Source organism: Anabrus simplex, chromosome 6, assembly GCF_040414725.1.
Source record: "Anabrus simplex isolate iqAnaSimp1 chromosome 6, ASM4041472v1, whole genome shotgun sequence".
NCBI lineage: Eukaryota > Metazoa > Arthropoda > Insecta > Orthoptera > Tettigoniidae > Anabrus > Anabrus simplex.
This window is the reverse complement of record NC_090270.1, coordinates 195,046,537-195,069,753: the sequence shown is the minus strand read 5'-3', so window position 1 is coordinate 195,069,753 and position 23,217 is coordinate 195,046,537. Positions and strand designations below refer to the sequence as shown.

The window sequence follows — 23,217 nt, the reverse complement described above, 5'->3', positions numbered from 1 at the left end:
TACACATTCACACACAATATCAAACTACCTTGCACCATGGAAAGAAGAAATGAAATATCTAACTACTGCAATACTAAGAGAAACCTATGCAAATGAATAAGGAAGAGTCTGCATTCTGTGTACAAAGATTGACAGATATAATTTATAATATGGTACTTAAGTGAATGTTGAAGCTGGATTTTGGCTGATGACCTTAGACATGGGATAGGTCACCCACCATCGAACTCCGTCCTCTCAATATCCGAAGTCGACTCACATTTTAGAACATCATTGCAGCTGCGAGGACGAACATGGAATAACAATGGACTTCCTTTGGCTGGTGTGCTGGCATCTTGAATTTATCTCGTTCTCCACGTATTCTTCCTCTTCTGTTTTCCGGAATAGAATAAGCTGAAACTAACAAACAAGTCTTAAAATGTGTCCAGTAAACACACGCGATGAGAAATGTTATGAATTAATACGTTTCTTCTCCAATAATCTTATAAATTCGTAGACCAAAATTTTTAATAAATCTGAACTGCCGAATAATCGAACCCAGGGAGGTCTGTAAATTGAGCGTCGGCGTATTTTCCAAGTAGAAGCACGTCCAGAAGAAGCAGTCAGAATCAGACGCAGAACAAGACGAGAATGAACAGTTCCTTCGGGAAACACCACATTATAATTGTCTTGAGACAAGAGTGTGTCGCCGTAAACGTTTCTGATTGGTCAATAGCTTGCACTCGAGCGGGTGTTATAATTTTATTGGAGGTACAGTTAGATGTAGAACGACGTTGACTTTATCGATCGGCTAACCTTGGATTCTCCCCCGCCGGTCACGTGGCATACAGCTGGCTGTCAGGCACATAAAAAAAATCCAGCTCTCTTCTCTTGCTTCGGAAATTCCGGTTTCGAGCCGCTCACCTCTCGGTGATACTGAACTGGGGAAATTTTCACCCTGGCTGATGAAATAATATTTTAACACACTGAGATATTAAAATATTCCTTCTTTTACCAATTTTGAAGGGGACAATACCCCTGTATAAAATTATTTTCTATTTGTAAATTGTGCCTTGAGAGGCCAGGGATTGTAAGTTTTGATGTTGCCTTGAGTAGGCTGGTAGAAACTGAGAGCCTGTAAGCTCTTTCAAAGTTTTGAAATTGTGAAGGGTGCATCTGGAAGGCTAGATATTGTATTTTGGGAGCAAGTGCTCTTGAATTAGGGGATTTCTGCTCTTGAGTAAATGATTCCTGGTTTAAATTAAAGTATCCGGTATCTCTGGAGTTGTAAAAACTACGGGCTTGAAGCCCAGAATATTTAAAGTTCACTGATCTTGAATTTTTCTAGTGTTGTTTTTAAGATTGCTTTTGTACCTGATACGTTCTTACTTGTTGATTTTTGAAATTCTAAAGAAATATAACCTCTGCTGAAGTTTCAAATTAATTTTGATCTTATAGATAGACCCATTCACCCCTGCACCTTCTTTAACCTCTTTCTGCTCCACGGGTAACCCCGGCTCAATAATAATAATGATAATGATGATAATAATAAGAGAAGAAGAAGAAGAATATAGGGGGCCTTTATAAGAATCTTGCCATGGCACGATCCTCACCGAACTCATGCAATGACCGCTACTTTTCAGATCCTGAAGCGCAGGCATGTGTCAGCGTTGTTCGCTTAGGTTGCGACTTCGAAGTTTGATGTTCTTTATATGTTTGCTGTACTGGATGTGCTGATTTGTTGTTTCTTTGATGCTTGTCATCGATTTCAATATTACTCCACAAACGGCACATCGAAGAATTATGCCATCAGTTTCAATAAAATGTATCTTGAATTCTTTTGAAAGCGCATGCAACTTCTCCTCCTTAACCATCGACATGATTTTGTGTTGTGAAAAATACGTTCTTGGCTGGATGGTAAAACACTAACATGGTTAACAACAGAGTACACAGTCGATAAGTGGAGCCGTTAGATTCATGCTAGTACGAACTGAATGTAGTTTAAACTGTTGCAACGTCATTGTTTAAATTGTAATTGGATATCACAGCTTCAGGCTGGCCCCTCTTGCTGAGGTTGGTAATTGTTGCTGGAATATGAATTATGGGTAGTTATTTTTATATTCTATTCTAATATGTATTTAGACTATTTTTGATTTCTGATTAAACAAAATTTTTAAAAACTGTTCAATAAGAGAAAGAATCTGTCTAATTTTTATAAAACACGGGTGAAAGTGGAGAAAAAGGTGCTGAAATATTGTGTTTATTTCACTTCATTTGATGTCCCCAAATACATAAATTGACTTAGAAAATAGCTAAATGTTTGGAAATCTGTTGCACCTCTAAATCTCTTCATTAGTGATCAGTCAGTGTGTCAGTGTATATTCGCTTATATAACGTGGTGAGCCACCGCGGCTTCGTACGGAGGCAATTCTTAATTTACAGGCCTTATAAAATGTACTTGTAGACAACATTAATCGTTTTACTTCAGATCAGTGCGGCGTTCCTTCAAGGTCTTTCCGACCGACAGCCTATTAGCTCGCTCCTTCGTCCCCCATGCGGTGCTTAAATCATGCCAATACTTGTGCCAGGCTCCTCACCTTTAGCTTTCATAGCCAGCCTCTCTTGGTAAACTCATGTTTTCTTCCAACCCCGACGTATTAGCCTAAAGAGTCTTTGTCTTACAATTTGTTTTCCGTCGCATAGATACAGATAGCTTTTATGGCGGGAACGAAGCGACCACCTCAGCATTTGCCTGATGTGAAAATGGGAAGCAACGAAAAAGCATCTTCAGGTCTGCCGACAGTGGTGATCGAACCCCAGCCCCTCTATCTCCAGAATGCAAGCTGACAGCCACTTACTTGCTCGGTTCATTCACTTTCACGCCATGGCTCTTCCCTTTAATTTGCCGATACCTTCACTCTTCGATGTGTTAGACCTCCCTTTTCCCTCCTGACTGATGTTAATAGAGGATGGCTGCCTAGTTGAATTTCCCCTTAAAACAATAATCACCACCATCACTTCCATCACTTGCCTAGTGGAACAAGAACCATTTCAATGAAACTGAATATGTGAATTGAAGGGTCAGAAGCGGTAGTGTTGTAGAATGTTGAGAAATGGAAGTGAAAATCGATGTGAGATGTTTTATTAAATCTAGCACTGGAACGGATCATTGGACATGTAAATAAACCTCTTTGTCTGGATGTAGTAGTGAGCGGTAGTCATAAATGGAGAGCCTACGCAGACGACATGCTTGTAATGAGCCAAGATAAGAAAGATGACTATAGCTATCACGTAACTCGCAGCTAACTACAGTTCAACGAAAATAGGATTACGTACATGTGCATGTCAGCTAGGCAATATTATTTGCTTCCAACCACTGTATGGATTCGAGTGCTTTGGAACATCGTTCATCACGCATAACAAAGTAGAATTCGACGTAATAGCTAGGGTTCTGTGAAGAGAGATGTGTCTCCTTAGCCTGTGAAATAGACAGAGATCTAAATACCTATGGCTCCGAAGCATGAACAGCCAGGAAAGCTCGGATGCTTTCGAAAGGAAGGTGACGCTACGAATTCTTCGGCCTACCAAAGATAAAGGAGAGCGCAGGCATATGAGAACGGAGATATACAGTATATTGTGATTGGCGGATATTGCATCACAAATATCAATCAATCACTCAGTCAGTAGTGGCTGATCTGGATTTAAGATAGTCGCTCAGGTTAGTTGTATACCCAGTCTTTTCTTAAATCATTTCAAAGAATTCGGAAGCTTATCGAATTATTCCAATCCCTAATTCCTCCTCCTATAAACGAATATTTGCCCCAGTTTACCCTCCTCGCTTCCAAGCTTATCTTCATATTGTGATCCTTCCTACTTTTTAAAGCACCACTCTAATTTATTCGTCTATTAATGGCATTCAACGCCACTGAGAGCTTCGAACATCATATTACTTAATAGAGCTCGTCTCCTTTCTCCCAAGGATTCCCGGCCCAAAATTTGCAACATTTTCATAACTCTACCCAGGACAAATCGAGCTCCTTTTCGTTGGATTTCCCCAGTTCTCCAATCAAGGAATTCCGGCGAGGGTCCCATACACTGGAAACACTCTAATTTTACGGTGGAGAGGTGCTGGGAGAGCGAGGATAGAGATGAACATCAATTTTTTAAAAATGTTGGTGTCAAGCAACATAGTCGACTTTTAGCATTTGTAGACACAAAGAAGCATTCATAGGGCAGGTCATACAATGAGAATATCAGGAAAGTTAATACCTAGAGATGTGGTGGTGGGAATACCACAAATAACCTCGTCTCTTTTGTAGACCAAGGCTGCGACGTGGGATGGGCTGGAAAAAGGCCTTAGTCAGTTGAGTGTAGTGGGAGATTGGAAGAGAGAAGCTCCAAAAGGCAAATCGTTAAGGCAGCGCGTAGTCTTCAGTGTCGTTGATATCTGAATGATGATGATGATGATGATGATGATGATGATGATGATGATGATCCTCCTGAAGCTCAACGAGATTGCCAAAATTAAAGTTATGCAAAGACTCCTAATGTTGAGTTCGACTGTACCACAGTTGTTCTGTGCTCTTCGGACAAATCAAATTTTATGCACAAAAATGAGTGTATACACCTACGACCGGATTCATGAGTGCCAACTTCAATAAAGGTTTCTCATTTCCAGTCTTCTATAAGCTCCTTTGATCGCCAGGCTGTTTCTATCAGTGTTAAGGATACAGCTCCATTATGAAGTTACGCTTTATAGATCTCAAAGCGGTAGGCAACTCTTTTTCCCCAACAGGATCACTAACTAATCTGCCGTAAAACCCTAGATTCTGCTTTGATGAGTTGAAAAGCCTGGAACTTGTAGACAAAGCTCTCCAGGGTCTTAAATCCTCCTTTATCGTCCCCACGTGCAGGAGCGCCGCTCCTTGCGTAGAAACGTGTACAGGCCTCTTGACTGGCTATTCCGGTTCACAGCATATTGTATTTATATCGCAGAGAACACGTGGACCACTTGGAGGCAAAGAATGCAGTGTAAGTCATTCCAATCTATAGATCTGAACTAGAAAGGAAAGAACGTATGTGGCCAAGCATATACAGCATCTAGTGTGGCAGAAAATTTTGTCACGCTTTCTCAAGTTTAATTTGCATGAGCACAAAATCAAGATCTATTGAGAGATTCTTTCGAATGGGCTTTAGCGCTCTTGTTTTCAAACAGCAGTTATTGGCCGTCAAATAATCGGTATTAATATTTCCCATATATAGTGTTCAAGGCGCTGCCTTTTGCACTGTAAGACCAAGAAAGTACATAGGATAGACATGAAACTCAATGATATATTTCGGTGTCAAGCAAGATGGCGGACGTGTAGCACTTAGCAGTAATCACAGATAGTGCGACTTTAGGCGATGACGTTTTATTGTGCGGCGATTTAACTTCCAGCGTTATGACACATATCTCCTGTCGGTTCCATCAACTCCTATTCCCCTCCTGCTACAACCTCTCCAATTAACAATTTGCATTACGTCGCACCGACACAGTTAGGTCACATGGTGACGATGGGATAGTAAACGGCTAGGAGTGGGAAGGAAGCAGCCGTGGACTTAATTAAGATACAGCTCCAGCAATTGCCTGGTATGTAAATGGGAAACCACGGAAAACCATCTTCATGGCTGCCGACAGTGGGATTCAAACCCACTATCTCCCGGATGTGAGCTCTCAGCTGGGCGCCCCTAACCGCACGGCCAACTCGCTCGGTGCCACCTCTCCTGCACCACCTAATCCAGCGATTACAGTGTACTTTCACCCTAATACATTACAACTCATATATTTTTAATTTCAATTATCTGATGCCCCTTCTTTGCATGGCATAACCATACACCATAAAGTAGCTTTACATTAATATGAACGATTGAAACATGAATATAAAATTCATATTATGTGAAATAATACATCCCGTTCAAATCAATATAGCAGAACACCACACACATCAATATCCTATATTATCATTTAGAATTTCACCAGCCTAAAATATACTTCATGGATAATCAATATCCAAGTAACAGCTTACAGTCAGTTCCTATAGGATCAACCATACGTTCCTGTCCTCAACTTCACGTTTCATTTCTTGATAGCTAAAGAAATGCACGAATGATAACAATCAGTTTCTAGCCCCTTCAGGTGTACTCAGGCGGGAAATACAGGATTTTAGTAGGAGTGGTAAAGTTAAAGAACAAAATAAGGAGAAAAACCTATATTAATTAAGCATCAACAACTCCAAAGAAAATATGACCTTAGGTGTATGCAGTTTAGTTCAGTACTCACGTTCGCATTTAGTAACTACATCTTCACTGATGAAAACTTGTCACAAAACCCATAGTGGATCATTTAATAGAAGCCTACCACTGAAATAGACATACTTTCATTGTAATCGTATATACTATTACATTGAAAGATTCACAATATTGCAATCGAAATATTTTGTATTATTACAAGAACTCCAGTCCGCCTCTGTGGTGTAGTTGTTAGTGTGATTAGCTGCCACATCCGGAGGCCCGGGTTCGATTCTCGGCTCTGCCACGAAATTTGAAAAGTGGTACGAGGGCTGGAACGGGGTTCAATCAGCCTCGGGAGGTCAACTGAGTAGAGGTGGGTTCGATTCCCACCTCAGCCATCCTGGAAGTGGTTTTCCGTGGTTTTCCACTTCTCCAGGAAAATGCCGAGATGGTACCTAGCTTAAGGCCGCGGCCGCTTCCTTTCCTCTTCCTTGTCTATCTCTTCCATAGCAGATGAGCCCACCTGTGTGAGATACTGGTCATACTCACCAGTTGTATTCCCTGACCCACAGTCTGAAGCTCCAGGGCACTGCCCTTGAAGCGATAGATGTGGGATCCCACGCTGAGTCCGAGGGAAAATCGAGCCTGGAGGGTAAACAGAAGAATAATAATAATAAGAAGAAGAAGACGAAGAAGAGTTTCAGCATCTGCAAAAGATAGCAGCATAAATGGACATGTAACTGCATATTACAACTGTACCAAGTATTCAAGAAATGTCGCGACACCACCACATATACCGGGTGGTACAGCTGCCCCTATTCACTCAGTTTTATGCAACCCGCAGATTATAGCCTAACCTAAAAAGACCTTGACTAATCACTACAATGTCTGGTCTTAGTACGCTTTTTATATCCGTGTCAACCAAATCAGGATTAATGATAAAATACCGAATGATGGTAAAGAATCGTTAAAATTCTGTACCACAGAAACGTCATGTACAGAGAATATGGTGGCTGAATGGGTATAAGTAGTATAGCCAGAACAGCGGTGAATGACAACTCGTGACAGCCGAGCGTGGTAAAAGTTACAGGCGCAAACCGGTGCTCGTTAGTTGGAGGTTTGTAACGTGCTACTGCCATAACCTCTCCATCGACGTTCTACGAGTTTCTGCAAACTTCGTCGCATGTACATCTCCACATACTCTACAATTTTATGTTTCTACAAGACTATAATGCTATTATTATTGTCTGCTCTTGTTATCAATACTTCTTCCTATCATCGGAATTACCTTACTTTGCTCACCTGTCGTTACCCTCCGACATTTCTCGACACACTGGCTGCTGTCTTTCTGTCTGCCTCGCACCTACTACGTCATCTGCCACGTCACATGATCTTTCTCGAATGAACTGGTCTTCGCTTCCGGGCGTGTATATATTGGACTGCTTGGCCCGTCTTCGGCAGACTGGCATCATCTTCTGTAAATAGTGTGTGTGTGTGTGTGTGTGCGTGTGTGTGTGTGTGTGTGGAGGGACTACGGACCTCGCACGGCTTGCCGTGTGCTGCGCCATTTTCTTCCCTACCAGCTGATGGAGTTATTCTGAAAGGACTTTGGTGAGCTAAACATATCATTTACTAAACTTGTTTTGGAAACTTTAATACTCGGCCTGTTCCGGCATTTTGAGTGATGGCATGCTATGAAAACTTTCAAGGCCTTGGTTTAGAGTCTAACTACTTGCCACCTTCAAAACTGATTAATTGATTTTTCGTGCTGAACACTTGGTGATGTGGACTGAGCCTAAACATCGTCAAACAGAACTTTCACAACCTTAGACGATTCTGAAAAAAATCTATTGGCAGATCAAACATTCTCCAGCATTACGTAGTCGGAGTTTCCTTTCTTTTCATCCTCACTTATCCTTATTGTACTGATCCTCCTTTTTACCCTACCCTTTTCTCTTTTATTAGGTGTATATGCTTTTTATATTAGGGCGCCCTGGAGGCGTATTCGTTTTTTGTGTGTGTGTGTGTGTGTGTGTGTGGCCAAATATTTCTTGATCTTCATGGTAAAAGTGTACTTGTTCCCTCCAAATTTGATCAGATAATAATATTAATAATTATCCTTTCAGGTGATTGTGTGTGTGACACCTCTCTTTTCAAAATAATAATAATAATAATAATAATTGAGAAAACTGGTTTTGTGATCTAGTTCCATTATATGGTCGAGATTCACGCTGACACAGTGTTCTATGTAACGATTTTTGTAATTTTGTCCAAACTTATCTGTGGGTTAGTCCCCTTTCGAAAACGTTTCCTCTAAAACGGGGACCCGAGCTATTTTGTCTTTGTAATCAATGCCTGGGATTTTTGCTCGGAATATATCTTCTTGGTTAACAAGGTGTATATTGTGATAAACGTTTTTCACCAATTTTATTGACCAAAAAAAAGAGTTGTTCTTTCAAAGGTTTTGAAACTCTACATAAGAAATATATCATCTGAGATGATTATCTGTATAACTTTGGAAAAACTGTTAAAGCACGGACCTTGCATGGCAGTTCCTTTTTAATCTCTTGTATATATATTGGATAATTTTATTCTGTAGGTTTAGCTTAATTATCCCTTTGATACTTTCCTAATATGTCCAGGGTATATTTGAGGATCTATTTTCTCCAAAAATGTTAGTGTGTACTGTATTCTCGTTAAAGTGGCTGTTTCCAATACACTTGGTCATCTAAATTTTTTGTAACGTGGTGTTCTTTTTTTATTTTTGGTATCTACCACGGTAAACCTCTCCTACTATCCCCCCCCCCCCCCCACAGTACTGCTTCCGCTCACTCTGCTCCTTTCTTGTTTGATGTGATCGACTCCTCGGTGCAGTGTTGCCTATGCACAGACATCGTTTGGTAGTTTTTTCTTTCAACTGCGATGAAAAGACTAGTTTTGGAGAAAGTTCTCAAGATATCTTAACTATGTTGCACAATACGTCACAGGTTCGAGTCCGGTGTAGGACAGATATTCTTATTTCGTTGTTAATGCTCGTGTGAGACACATTGTAGAAGACAAATCTAAATCAAAATCAGTTCTCAAATTGCTGGTGCTCTGCTATGTTTGTTTTTGACTAGCTCTTAAAAGAACTATTTGCAATAAAGTAAGCTATTACCGACAGAGGTGCAATGTGTATGGCCATTCGATTAATGAAGTAAATGTTTAAAATGACCACATCCTTCGTTGCCGCAGATCTGAGCACTGGGGAGGAGAGACATTTTGCTTGCTGCAACATATGTGGTGGAATCTGCCTGCAGGCTTCAGTGATGAGTACCATATTCATATAATAATTCCGTGAATACATAATGTTTACTTTTTCGCTAACCGTACAGTAGGTGTTCGCACTTTGCTGCAAAGATTACGATGTGCTGTTTCATATGAAACAAGGTAGGGTCATACTCAGCAACAAAATTCCAGTCGTATTTGAATGAGTAGGAAATCATATCTACTATTACTTTCATAACACAGTTGAATGAATTTGAAAGTAACTTTCATAATTAAATTACTACCACTGATGGTTTACATCTTGTTCCAGGTCCATTTGGAGGTAGGAGAACGTGTCAAGGCGTACTGGTGCGTTGCAGACTCTGAAAACCTTCCTCTGTGGCGGTTCCACGAGCTCTACATGCTGCTTCTCATCCTTGTGGTACCCACGGGTATCATGGTGATGGCATACAGCGCCATCTGCTGGGAAGTGTGGCGTGTCATGCAACGTCGATATGACATGACAAGTGGACAGGCGTGAGTTACTTTTAGTACCTCATTGCTTACAGTGTGTCTTACTCGTAAATTGAAAAAGCTGATATGAAGGCAGCGAGTATGACTGGCGGTACGAACAGGTTGGAACAGTGGGAGGTACTCGGAATGAGGGAAAGAGTTTGAAATGAACTCGATGGATGAAACCGTTGATATAATCGACTTCGGTGCTAGGAGCATGAGATATTAATGGATATGTATAGGTTACCCAGCAGAATAATGGACTTAAGAATAGAGGGTAAGAAAAGCAGAGGGGAAACGGGTAGAGTTATAGATACACTGCGTTTGAATTATTTAATGGTAAAAGGTATGGAACTAAACGTAGCCGTAGAACTCGTTGCAAATAGAATGTACAAGCTCTAATTCACAGGGGCTGAAGGACTTAAGGATTTCATGCCTTACAGTGTATTGGATGCGGAAAATCTTTGTTTTCTAAATTAAAGGAGTGTTAGAGGGTACAAATACAAGTATTGAGAACTTAGGAACCACAGGTCTACGATGATTAGTTTCAGTGCCACGCATACTTAAAGATTTAAGATCGCCTGCCAACCTCCAGGTGCTCGAGCGTAAATGTGACCCACTGCTTGCTTTTTGTTTACATTTTAGCCGCAAGCATTGAAAAGGGACAAACCTACAGTACCTCAGGACAGATGTTCGAAATGTCTCCCTCCAACTTGGCGGCACAGTTCACATCGACGCAATAATAATTCGCGTATTCTTTGGAAATTCGCACCGTTTATCGGACATACCAATGATCCGCGCAACAACAACACAAGGAAGACTGAAGAAAGTACGTACGGACGGCAGCTCAGCGAAACCAGAATTAACGCGCGACCGTCTGGCAGATAGGCAGCCGAAACTGATCACCGATGACATATAGTTACTATGATCACAATACTTATATTTGCATCTAGAAACACTCCTTTAATTCACGAAACAAAGTTTTTTCGCACCCTGCAAAATAAAGGTTTCACTTCGGCGTTGTAAACCATGTTACTTTCATTTCTCTGTCTGAGACTCATCCTGACAGATGTGAGCGATGCTAGTAATGCCACTCTGTATGCAGCCAGTCCCTGTTATAAATGCGTCTCATAAAGTCAGTTAGTGTACACAATTCAGTGAGCTTGGCGGATTGATATGTAACAGCACCTGCTGGCTCGATGAGCAAAGCAACGTGAAACTACGCCACTCCTCATTTCCCTACTACGTCTCTACAGGCTACCCACGACGGCTAATGTGTTGATGAACCAACTAGCCTTCAGTTTCATCATATGCGTGTAGGTTTAGTGATTCATTATGTGTTCTTCAAGAATGGCTACACATCTGGTCGTCTTCAAAGGTTTACCTCACCGCAAGTGTTCATTTGTGATTCTGTTTGAGTAAATGTTTGCTATCAGAGCAATGAGTTGTTCTTCATTCGCTACTCACGGTGGAAGTTAAGAAACTGTTTCTATAATTTCATGAAATCTGTTGATGATTACGTCCCCCCCCCCCCCCTGTAGTCTATTCCAATCTCCTGCAGATCACCTTCCTACTCAAGGGCAGATTTTTTCGCCTCTCCCACAGGTACGTTATCTGTCGTTCTCCCGAAGACAACATTTCCCATTAGTAGCTAATATAACATTGTAGATGTGAACTTGGCATTGCATTCTCTTTCTAACGATTTCAATAACATTGTGCTTTCCCAAATTCCAAGTAGAACAGGTTAGCAGTGATGGATGTCAGATGACGCACATTAGTTGTCACTTTATCGTTGTTTTAGATGGAGTATTGGCTCTGATGGATATCAGATGCCATGTTTTTCCCAACGGAGCACTGATTTTGATGGATATCATGTGAATTGTTTCCGGCAGAGCACTGGTTCTGGTGGATACTTGTCATTATATTGTTGTTTTCTGACGAAGCACTGATTCGGATGGATATCAGGTGAAGTGACCTACTTGTCATTCCATTGTTGTTTCCGCCGAATCACTGATTCAGCTGGATATCAGGTGAAGTGAACTACTTGTCATTCTGCTGTTTCGGACGGAGCCCTGATTCTGATGGACATCAGGTGAAATGTCCTACTTCTCATTCTATTGTTGTTTACGACGGAGCACTGATTCTGTTGGATATCAGGTGAAGTGTCCTACTTTAATTCTATTTTTGTTTCTGACGGAGCACTGGTTCTGACGGATATCAGATGACTTGTTCTATTTGCCACTCCAGTGTTGTTTCAGACGGAGTAGTGGCTCTTATGAATACCAGGGCAAATACCGCTTACCACACACTTCTATTTCAGACAGTTCCTGATGGACGAAACAAGATCCATCTCGAGCCCCTTGTTATGTTTCAGACCAATAGGAATTCTTTGTAGTTTTCTCTAGTTATCATTTGTACTGTTTAACTTGCCACACCGTGTTTTATTTCAAAACTGCATTCCAAATTTCATAACATTCCAGATGTTGTAGTGACGTGTTCCACATGTAATTCTCTTGTTCTGCTTCAGATTGAATACAGTTACTAAGTTATGTCCCACTGTGGGTGGGACCAGTCGTATACATCCATGGTATCCCTTGCCTCTCGTATTAGGTGACTAAAAGATTGAACAGGGGTTCTCAAATCGGAATAATTAGTGGGAGACCATGGTTCCCTTAGCTGGGTCTGACATTGCTTCCATTTACTTTTGTTAGGCTCCTCGCTTTCACTGTTCGTGTCGAACTCCCTGGGTCAACTCTTGTTCTCTTCCTATTCAAAGGCAGATAGTTTTCACCCCACCCACCGGTACATTTTTCGTTGTTCTCTTGTTGGATGTTCATTCCATTAGTAGCTAATTTTGCGCGTGTGAACTACAGTGACTTCGATGTCATAATATCAATATCAAAAACATTGTACTTTTCCGATTAGAAAAGGGACCTTTCCCTCCCTTTTGCTGCTACCTTCATTCTTTGAAGTGTCGGGCATCTTACGCATTCCCTCTGATCAGTGTTAGAGGATGACTGCCTAGCTGTGCTTTCTCTTAAAACAAGCCACCATCACCACCTCCTGTTTACCACGTATGACTATCCTGTTCTCTTTCGGACTAATACTTGCAAACACCACTTGAGATGTTCCAATTTTTTTCTTCTCTATCGTGATAAGCACACTGTTAAATGATGTAGTATAGCCTATTTGTGCTAGTTTTGGAGGGAAAGGACGTACCAGTGGGTTTCATGTAAACTGTTTAACTGTAGGTCTGCATTGCCAAAATATTAAATACAAGTGGCTGAGATATAATTTGCTATTTTCCTGTTTTTCTTTTTTAGCCTGAATTCAGGGCCTGATGGATATCCAATGAGGTACAGCAAACGATCCACTTGCCTCCGAGAGTCTCTCAATAAAGTGAACACGCTCAAGGCAGAGGAGGAGAACAGCACTGTCAAGCAGGTGAGTGAGCATTACAGATTATCTCTATACAGTAAAACGCTAACGTGTATATTTCAGAAAACTCAAGATATTAAACCAGAGGAAATTAAAAGGTGCGGTTTGTACCAAAATCTTCTAAATCGTCTCAATAGTACAGGAAAAATCTTGCATTTCTTGAAAATTCAACGTAAATATATTTCTTTTCAAGCTGAAATACTTCCCTTGCGCGCGCAGGAATCTTTGGCTTTTGCCATTCAAATATGGCCGCGGCACTTTTTAATAAGGAACTATTTTACCTATACAACTAGAAGCGCTGATAGCGTAACGGTTAAGGCAACGAATCCCAGGTAAAATAAAAAGCTATACATCTCAGCTCCGAATGGAAGGACATTTAATATAGTTCATTTCGAAGCTCTATAAGGGAACATGAGTTTGGGTTTTTATACAGTATGTTTTTTATATATTGTTTTAATATTATTTGTACCATCCACTAACCCGGTATCTCAAGCATTGAAAGTAACAATATAATTAAAAATAATGTAATTGTTTTGCTATTAAATAAATGATTTTAAAAACCTTACGGTTGAATTAATAAACGCAGGTGAAGCTGCGGGTACATGTTAGTTCCTAAAGAATTAACTAACATGAACTGTGCTAATATGTCGGGATATTGATAAATTTTCCTTTATCTGTAATCAAACAATTATCATCACAAAATTGGAGTAGCACGGTGTACCTTTTACTATAAAGCACGAGTTAACATGGCAGTTCTGCATGGATGCAGGAGAAAAATTAACTTGAATTACATCATCGTAGATTCATGAATGGGTGTCTGCGGTCAATTCAATTAAAGATAAATACGATACTTGCCTCATGGAACCAAGGGCTGTATTTACATGGGCTTATACATAGTCAGACACTATCTGGCTCTCTGGCTGAAGGATCTGCGTTTCGGTTTGTATTCTCGGCTGGGTCGGATATTTTAGCTTCATGTAGTCAGTTCTACCACCTCCGGGACTGGGTATTTTTGCTTGTCTCAATACATTCCCCTTCAACACCCAACCATCCACCACAGAAGCACGCAGTAGTGAATATAGCGTGGTGTCAGGAAAGGCATCTGGACGTAAACCCACATCCAGTGCCAAACCGATCCTAGACGTTTCATTAAGGCTGAATTTGTAGCAAGGCCTGAGATTGCGCCCTAGAGTCTATCTGACAGGCTGAACCAAATGAGATACCTTTAAACCCCTAAGTGTGACAGATACGATCTAATCGTAGCACTAATTTCGCTAATATATATATATATTTTTTTTTTTTGGTATACGACAAAGGAAGCTATGTCAAGACTAAATAACAGGTTAGATACTTTTTTTCTTGTTTTGTAGAAAATGAAATAAGAAAATTGAATATTCTCTGAAACACTATCAATGGCAAATGCAACTGAGCAATGGAGTCTATTGGTACCCATTGTGAGGAGGAAGTAGAGAATATGACTAAAAGGTACATAATGCATCCCTGTTTTGTTGAAATCGCATATAAACTGAAAAGCAACTTTCAGCTTAAAAGCGTGTATTTTTTTTTTTCAGAAATAAATGCTTCTTTAAAATTGTTCAAAAGTGTAAAAATATTTGAAATATAAATTTACAGTTTCAAGGCAGATTAGGTTATGTCCAATATATACAGATGCAGAGGTAAAATAGCTTGGCTATTTCTGTTGGGGAATATGCAAGATCAGCTTTCACGCAAAACATTAAGGAACTTGTCGACCTTCTGCGGTGGAGATTTATTTAGACGTTTCATTTTTATGCTGGCTTTTAAGGGGGAATATATAGAATTACGGATAAAAATGAATGCACGTTCCAATTACTATTTCCTTCATAGAATGCCTTCAAGATGGATAATAATCTCCTCTAATTCAAAAGATATGTCTCTTTCTAAATGCCAATCGGTCATATATTTGTAGCTCATTTTCTGTAACCATTTTTTGGCGTAAATTTCATCATGATACTAAAACTGATTAAGATATTGTGCTACTGATCACAACTTACTGCAAACTTTTGTACAAGTCGCGTTTTGGTTCCTGAGGAATAACAGTTTTGAATTTTACCACATATAAGCGAGTGAAAAGTTACCTCCTCCTTTACGAGTGCTTAAATGAGGGAGATAGAGTGAGAGATTCCAATCAGTACAATTACAGCAACGTCCCTATGGGGTCCACAATTCAAGACGTTTCCAGTAGTTTGAGACCGGATGTCCCTCCAGCCGCGCAATAATGGACGTTATGAATATCGCACCGAAGTTGATGGGATTCGAACCCACGACACAGAGATGAGGGTAGAGTACCAAGACCACTGCGCCAACTGGCCAACATTTATTTATTTATTTATTTATTTATTTATTTATTTATTTATTTATTTATTTATTTATTTATTTATCATGTAAAATTAAAGTGGTGTTCTGTGGGGCTGAGAATGTAGAGCACTTGTCTTCTGAGCTCGTATTTACGGGTTCGGTAACAGTTCTGTCCGGCGGTATTCGAAAGTGTTGAAATACGTCAGCTTCTTGTCGGTTAATTTACTGGCATGGGAAACGGACTATAATGAAACAAAATTCCATCACTTTTATCGTTTCCGAAACTTATTAGTGGGACAAAAACCAATAATATTAGCATTGAATTAAAGTGGTTCCGAAGGCTATGACTGGTTATTCTCTCGAATTTGAGGGGCATGGAAATCGAGTAGCGCAGTTTCTGATTTGTTGCAAAGTCATTTACAGTTCGAATTCCGACCAAAGGATGAGGGATCTTTAAATTGAATATTCTCAACCCTGTCGTTCACATTCCACTTAAAACTAGGGATTATGTGGCTATTATTACAATATCAGCTTTGCATCGGAATTCAAATTAATCTCGGAGTAAGGATTGTCATCTAGTTCTCTGTGACTACGTATCTCACACTAAGACGTAGTACAGCTCATTGTCCTGAATTCAAAGTATAAGAATTGCAACTTTCTGCATTGCCGAATCAGCCAACCGAATACGCTTCTTATTTATATCCTGAAATTATAAATGAGAGTAGAAGAAATGTCGCATACATCGCGCCGTGGAATGTATTCAAATATCTGGAAAATATTTCACCGTCAGAAATGTATTTCTTTCTTTCTTTAGGACATTTTATTTTAGCTAAGTCTAAGGTAAATGCAAATCAGAGCTTATGACATTGTGAGAGAAATTCTAATTTAAACATAGAATATTTAGATGTTCCCCGTCATTTAAAAATGCTTTAAAATTAATAATATCGCGCGATGTAATATGGTGTTGCGAACTGGTTCAGTTTATGTCACTTAAAAATGACTTCTGAGTTATGGTCAACGCTTTCATTACAGGCGTTCAAGAATTACAGTGGTGTATCAGAGTACAATGATCTACAAATACAGAACAAAATATAACCGAATAAATAGATTACTTTTCTGTCCCAATTGCAAGTAAAGGAATCGAGTTAGTCACCAGAATTTATATGAGAAAAACACTCGAGAACGCAAAGCAGATAACTGAGACGGTCCGTTATCATAAACATATTAAGGGCCACAGCTAATGAGAAACTCCCACATTTACTTCGAAAACAGTTGGGTGTTATAACGTACCCGTTTTGCAGTAAGAATCAGCCTCCCGTACAGTGCAATAAAGGCCTGTGTCTAGGGAAAGCAACAGAGCATGCTTGCAATATTTGCGCGACTATAGGTACCTTGATCATAGCTTTTACATAGAATCCAATCCGCAGAGATGTGATATTTCGTTTCAAAATTTCCTCTTTCGTTGACAGAGAATCGAACCGTGGGTACCTTAGCAAAATGCTAATCACAATGCCACTTTGGTATCACACCCCTTTTTAAGATTATGGTTGCCTACTTACCATAGATAATAATAATAATACTTGTTTTATGTGCCAATAACTACATTTTCATGGTTTACGGAGACAGAAGGACAGCGTTATACCATCCAAGCTACACATTCTGGCACTCACTGTAGATATTGGATTGTCACATGTTAGGTGTCAGGATATCCACATCTGCATTCCTCGACTTATTTAAATTGGCACCTGGGAAATACGGATCTTTCTAAATTTAGTAAGTTACCTTAATGTCTCACACACCGCTTAAATCTGACAGGAATCACTGTGGGCTGAAGATAATAATCCAAATAGTGGAAACCTTTATAGCTAATGAATTTGTTATACCTTAGCTTTTGAAACCTACCACGTACATACATACAGAAACAAAATACAAAACCATCTCAATACAGCCATGAAGGAAGGTGGAGGCTTCTACTATCCCCGTCTTTTTCCCCAGGAATTAACCTCATACTCATTTCTGGGGAGAACTGACTGATACAAATACACATTTCTCTTGAAATTCTCTTCACGCGCGGCTATTAAGGGACTTCACAACCTCACGAATCGATGAATATTTTTTTGTTTGTCAGAGATGGCGAAAATTATCCAACTTCTCGTTACAAAATATTTTTCAATGTGGGAAAGATAATACATCTCTAAAACGAAGTATAAATGTGTCATGGAAGACGGAAGGTAGTAATAATAATAATGTTATTGGTTTTACGTCCCACTTACTACTATTGATGATTTTAGGAGACACCGAGGTACCGGAATTTTGTCCCGCAGGAGTTCTTTTACGTGCCAGTACTGCTACCGACACGAGGCTGAAATATTTGAGGACCTTCAAATACCAACGGACTGAGCCAGGATCGAACCTGCCAAGAAAGGGTCAGAAGGCCAGCGCCTCAATCGTCTGAGCCACTCAGCCCGGAAGGAACTGAAACAGCATCGGGTCCTTTTTCCAAATCTCCCTGTGGGTGGGGGCAGTAGAATAACACCCACGGTATCCCCCTGCCTGTCGTAAGAGGCGATTTAAAGGAGCCTCAGGGGATCTGAACTTTGGAGCGTGGGTTGGCGACCACGAGGTCCTCAGCTGAGTCCTGGCATTGCTTCCACTTACTTGTGCCAGGCTCCTCACTTTCATCTATTCTATCCGACCTCCCTTGGTCAACTCTTGTTCTTTTCCGACCCCGACGCTATTAGGTTTGCGAGGGCTAGGGAGTCTTTCATTTTCACGCCCTTTGTGGCTCTTGTCTTTCTTTGACCGATATCTTCATTTTTCGAAGTGTCGGATCCCGTCTATTTTTCCCTCTGATTAGTGTATATAGGGGATGGTTGCCTAGTTGTACTTCCTCTTAAAACAATAATCACCACCACCACCACCACCACCTTTTTCCAAATCATCCGCTCGGTCTCGATACTTCCAAATGTACGAAATATCGAACCCAACTAATTTAATAATAGAATATATGTTCTGGTTTCCTTCGACAGTATTTAGCTAACAACTAAAGACTTTTTAGAAATCGCTCTCTTATTTGCTTCCCAGGTGATAAAGATGCTCGTAGCTGTGGTAGTGCTGTTTGTGCTCTGCTGGGCCCCGCTCTTAATCTATAACGTCATCAAAGCTTACGGAGTTATTCCTAGCAATGCTCCAGGTCCTGTGAAACATATGGGAACTGCCTTCCACCTCATGGCCTATTTTAACAGGTATGTAAATATTGTGACTTTCAAATCATTCTGCTTACACACCTTCTTATGCTAATACTCTTTGACATTTTTTAATACCAGCGAACTCGCTCTTCTCTCTCTCTCTCTCGTGAATGTAGTCACTTTTGAAGAACATATGTTGAATCACCACGGTATACAAATACGAACATCCCGAATTTTGCCGCCTTAACGTAACCCGTAACCCCTTTAATCCCTGCTCATTAATCCATATGGAGAACGGTTACTTTCTGAACCCTCCCTCAGGTCTGGGTGTTTGCTCTAAAAATGTACTTTTATTTCAGCTGCATCAATCCACTGGTGTACGGCTTCATGTCGAAGAATTTTCGTGAAAGCTTCTACAAAGCGTTGTGTCGGTGTTGTTACCGTGGAGGATTCAAGGACCGGTACCCATCATTATCGCAGACAAGAACAACGTCTGTAAGGTAAGTAGATCTGTGTTTACTGAGGACTTACTTGGTCAAAAGTGGCACAAGGGCAGCGTTATAAACACGCGTGTACTCCATCACGACAGTTTCTATAAATAATTGTTAATTATACATTCAGATCTTGAAACGTAACTCTACTTATATATTACATAATTCGTGCATCTATTCGTGCACTTTAAATACGGTTTGGGAAATAAAATTATATATTAGAATACTAATAAATACATTGTAAGGAGTTATGTAATGTTAATAAAACAATAAGAGCCTATCTTAACCCATTTATACTTTAGATACTTCTAAATCAGAGGATTTCATTCTCACTCATGGATAAAAGTTCAATGTGCTCCCACGAAAAAATCCCTAAATGATAGGTTCCCGGTATTTTAATTGATTACAAACCATTCTTTTAAATACACATCGTAAATAAATAAGAAGAGATTGTGAAATTAAATACATTATTTTGTATAAGTAAACACATCACAAGAAATTTTGTGTCTGTATAAAATATAATACAATGATAATAAAATAACAAAGGATTCCCTGTCTGTATGCGTTTCGTAAAACGCTAAATTTTAGCATTAGTATCAAATTAATAAACAAGAATGAAAAATGTTCGAACTTAATTCTAGAATTCAGACATTGCGAAGCATCAGCATTTCAATGGGATGGGTGTGCCTACATGGCTTGACAGTTTTCTCATGTGTCGTAATCTAGGTGAAACCTTCAGGTGAGTCGCGGCTCCAGATAGGCCTATACAAATTTAACATTCTTCTTACTTATTTCCATATTTCATTTTTTCCTAATTATTCCCTGAAGGCTGCTCGCGCACTCCACTAAAAGTATCAGGATCGTCGCCATAAGACCTATCAGTGTCAGTGCGACGTAAAGCAACTAGCAAAAAAAAATGTATATATATATATATATATATATATATATATATATATATCAGGCGTACCTTTAGGGGTACGGGTACCACAGACTGATAACCACTGATCTAATATAATGAAGTCGATTAAAAATATTATAAATAGTATGTATTTATAAAAACAGAAATGCACATAGATGCGATCCAATAAAAGACATAACACGGAAAGGTAAAATTGTGGCGATAGGTATTGACTGGCTGAATTTTCCTACATTTGTACAATACCGAGTTGTTGCCATGAGTTAAATAAACCATAGAGGATTTTTATCTGGGTAATTGAGGTTTTTCTGCACTTCATCATTAAAAAGGACGGAACGAGTTGACCGTGCTGTTAGGGGCGCTCAGATGCGAGCTTTCATTCGGGAGATTCTGGCTTTGAACCCCACTGTCGGCAGCCCTGAAGAAGGTTTGGGATGATTTCTCATTGTCACGCCTGCGTTGGGTGCAACTTAATTAAGGCCACGGCCGTTTCCTGCCAACTCCTAACCCTTTCATGTCCCATCGTCGCCGTAAGATCTGTCTGTTCAGTGTGATGTAAAGCAACTGACTGACTGACTGACTGACTGACTGACTGACTGACTGACTGACTGACTGACTGACTGACTGACTGACTGACTGACTGACTGACTGACTGACTGACTGACTGACTGACTGACTGACTGACTGACTGACTGACTGACTGACTGACTGACTGACTGACTGACTGACTGACTGACTGACTGACTGACTGACTGACTGACTGACTGACTGACTGACTGACTGACTGACTGACTGACTGACTGACTGACTGACTGACTGACTGACTGACTGACTGACTGACTGACTGACTGACTGACTGACTGACTGACTGACTGACTGACTGACTGACTGACTGACTGACTGACTGACTGACTGACTGACTGACTGACTGACTGACTGACTGACTGACTGACTGACTGACTGACTGACTGACTGACTGACTGACTGACTGACTGACTGACTGACTGACTGACTGACTGACTGACTGACTGACTGACTGACTGACTGACTGACTGACTGACTGACTGACTGACTGACTGACTGACTGACTGACTGACTGACTGACTGACTGACTGACTGACTGACTGACTGACTGACTGACTGACTGACTGACTGACTGACTGACTGACTGACTGACTGACTGACTGACTGACTGACTGACTGACTGACTGACTGACTGACTGACTGACTGACTGACTGACTGACTGACTGACTGACTGACTGACTGACTGACTGACTGACTGACTGACTGACTGACTGACTGACTGACTGACTGACTGACTGACTGACTGACTGACTGACTGACTGACTGACTGACTGACTGACTGACTGACTGACTGACTGACTGACTGACTGACTGACTGACTGACTGACTGACTGACTGACTGACTGACTGACTGACTGACTGACTGACTGACTGACTGACTGACTGACTGACTGACTGACTGACTGACTGACTGACTGACTGACTGACTGACTGACTGACTGACTGACTGACTGACTGACTGACTGACTGGCTGGCTGGCTGGCTGGCTGACTGACTGACTGACTGACTGACTGACTGACTGACTGGCTGGCTGGCTGGCTGGCTGGCTGGCTGACTGACTGACTGACTGACTGACTGACTGACTGACTGACTGACTGACATTAAATTTAGGGGATACATTTATGTTAGAGTGTAGGTGCTCACTAAGAGAGGAATTTCGTAAATTCCTTCGCTAAGGGTGTGAAAAGGGGGAGGTGAGTTGTTTAAATGAGCATTTCTATATTCTAAAACTTGACAGTTTAGAGACTTGAAAATAGTTATTTGGAATATCCATTAAATGTATAGAAACACGTATTTTTCCTTTTTCTGAAAATCATTTTATGGGGGTGAAAAGAGGTAAAAAACGGGTTCAATTATTTTTATGAGGATGCTTACCTATTAAAAACTGAAGATATTACAGACATGAAGATTGGTATTTGGATTCTCCTTTAAAAATAAAGAAACGTGTACTTTTTCGTTTTCGGAAAATACACTTAAGGGGGTAAAAAGAAGTGAAAAGGGGATGATTTTAAATATTCCCAATATATTCCATATGATTAGATACAAGTTTGATGATTTGATAAACCTGGGGTGGACACAGGGAATCGAAGAGAAGCAACAATATTGTGGTCTGGTTAATAAATTTACAGTATATCTGGAAAACAGAAGATGTTACAGACGTGAAAATTGCTACTTACAATCTTTAAAATTAAAGTTAGAATTATATTTATGTTTTCTAAAAATTCACATAACGGGCCAGGGAACAAAAAGTGGAAAACGAGCTGCATTGTTTTTATGAGGGTACTTATATCTCAAAAACTGGAGATGTTACAGAAGATAAAATTGGTATTTGGAATCGCTTTTAAAAACAAAGCAAATAACATTATTATCATTATTATGATTAGAATTGTTAGGATCTGCCCAGGAGAAGAAAAAGAAGAATGAGCAGCTATAAAACGGATATATTTCTATCCTTTGGCACGTGCTCAGTTTCATACTGTCGCCGATCTGTCTGTTTAATTTCTGCTTTGGCTTTGACAATTTGAAAGTAACTGTGATACATCAGCGATGCTTGCAAAGTTACTCATTGTGCAGCCAGTCCCTGTAAAGAATGGTTTGAATGACCTTAGCAGGCTGATGTATGTGAGTAAGTGAGGAAAGCAGTGGTAATCTACCTCACTCCTCATTTCCCAGGTACCCCTCTCCAGTGTAACCCGGGCTTCCTGTAACGGCTGATGGTGGTGGAAATGCTCGTGATTAAAGCACCCTATGTGTCGA

The 23,217-nt window shown here is 40.3% G+C and overlaps 1 protein-coding gene across 1 annotated transcript in view; it reads left to right on the top strand.

Moving 5' to 3' along the window:
- The window catches only part of LOC136875930 (QRFP-like peptide receptor), a 624,754-nt gene extending 605,282 nt beyond the window's left edge, over positions 1–19,472 (top strand). The window contains exons 4-7 of the mRNA XM_068228260.1: positions 9,824–10,029; positions 13,329–13,449; positions 18,865–19,025; positions 19,328–19,472. Coding sequence (XP_068084361.1) covers positions 9,824–10,029; positions 13,329–13,449; positions 18,865–19,025; positions 19,328–19,472 — 633 coding nt within the window. The remainder of the gene's footprint in view (positions 1–9,823; positions 10,030–13,328; positions 13,450–18,864; positions 19,026–19,327) is intronic.
- Positions 19,473–23,217: the final 3,745 nt, after the last annotated feature.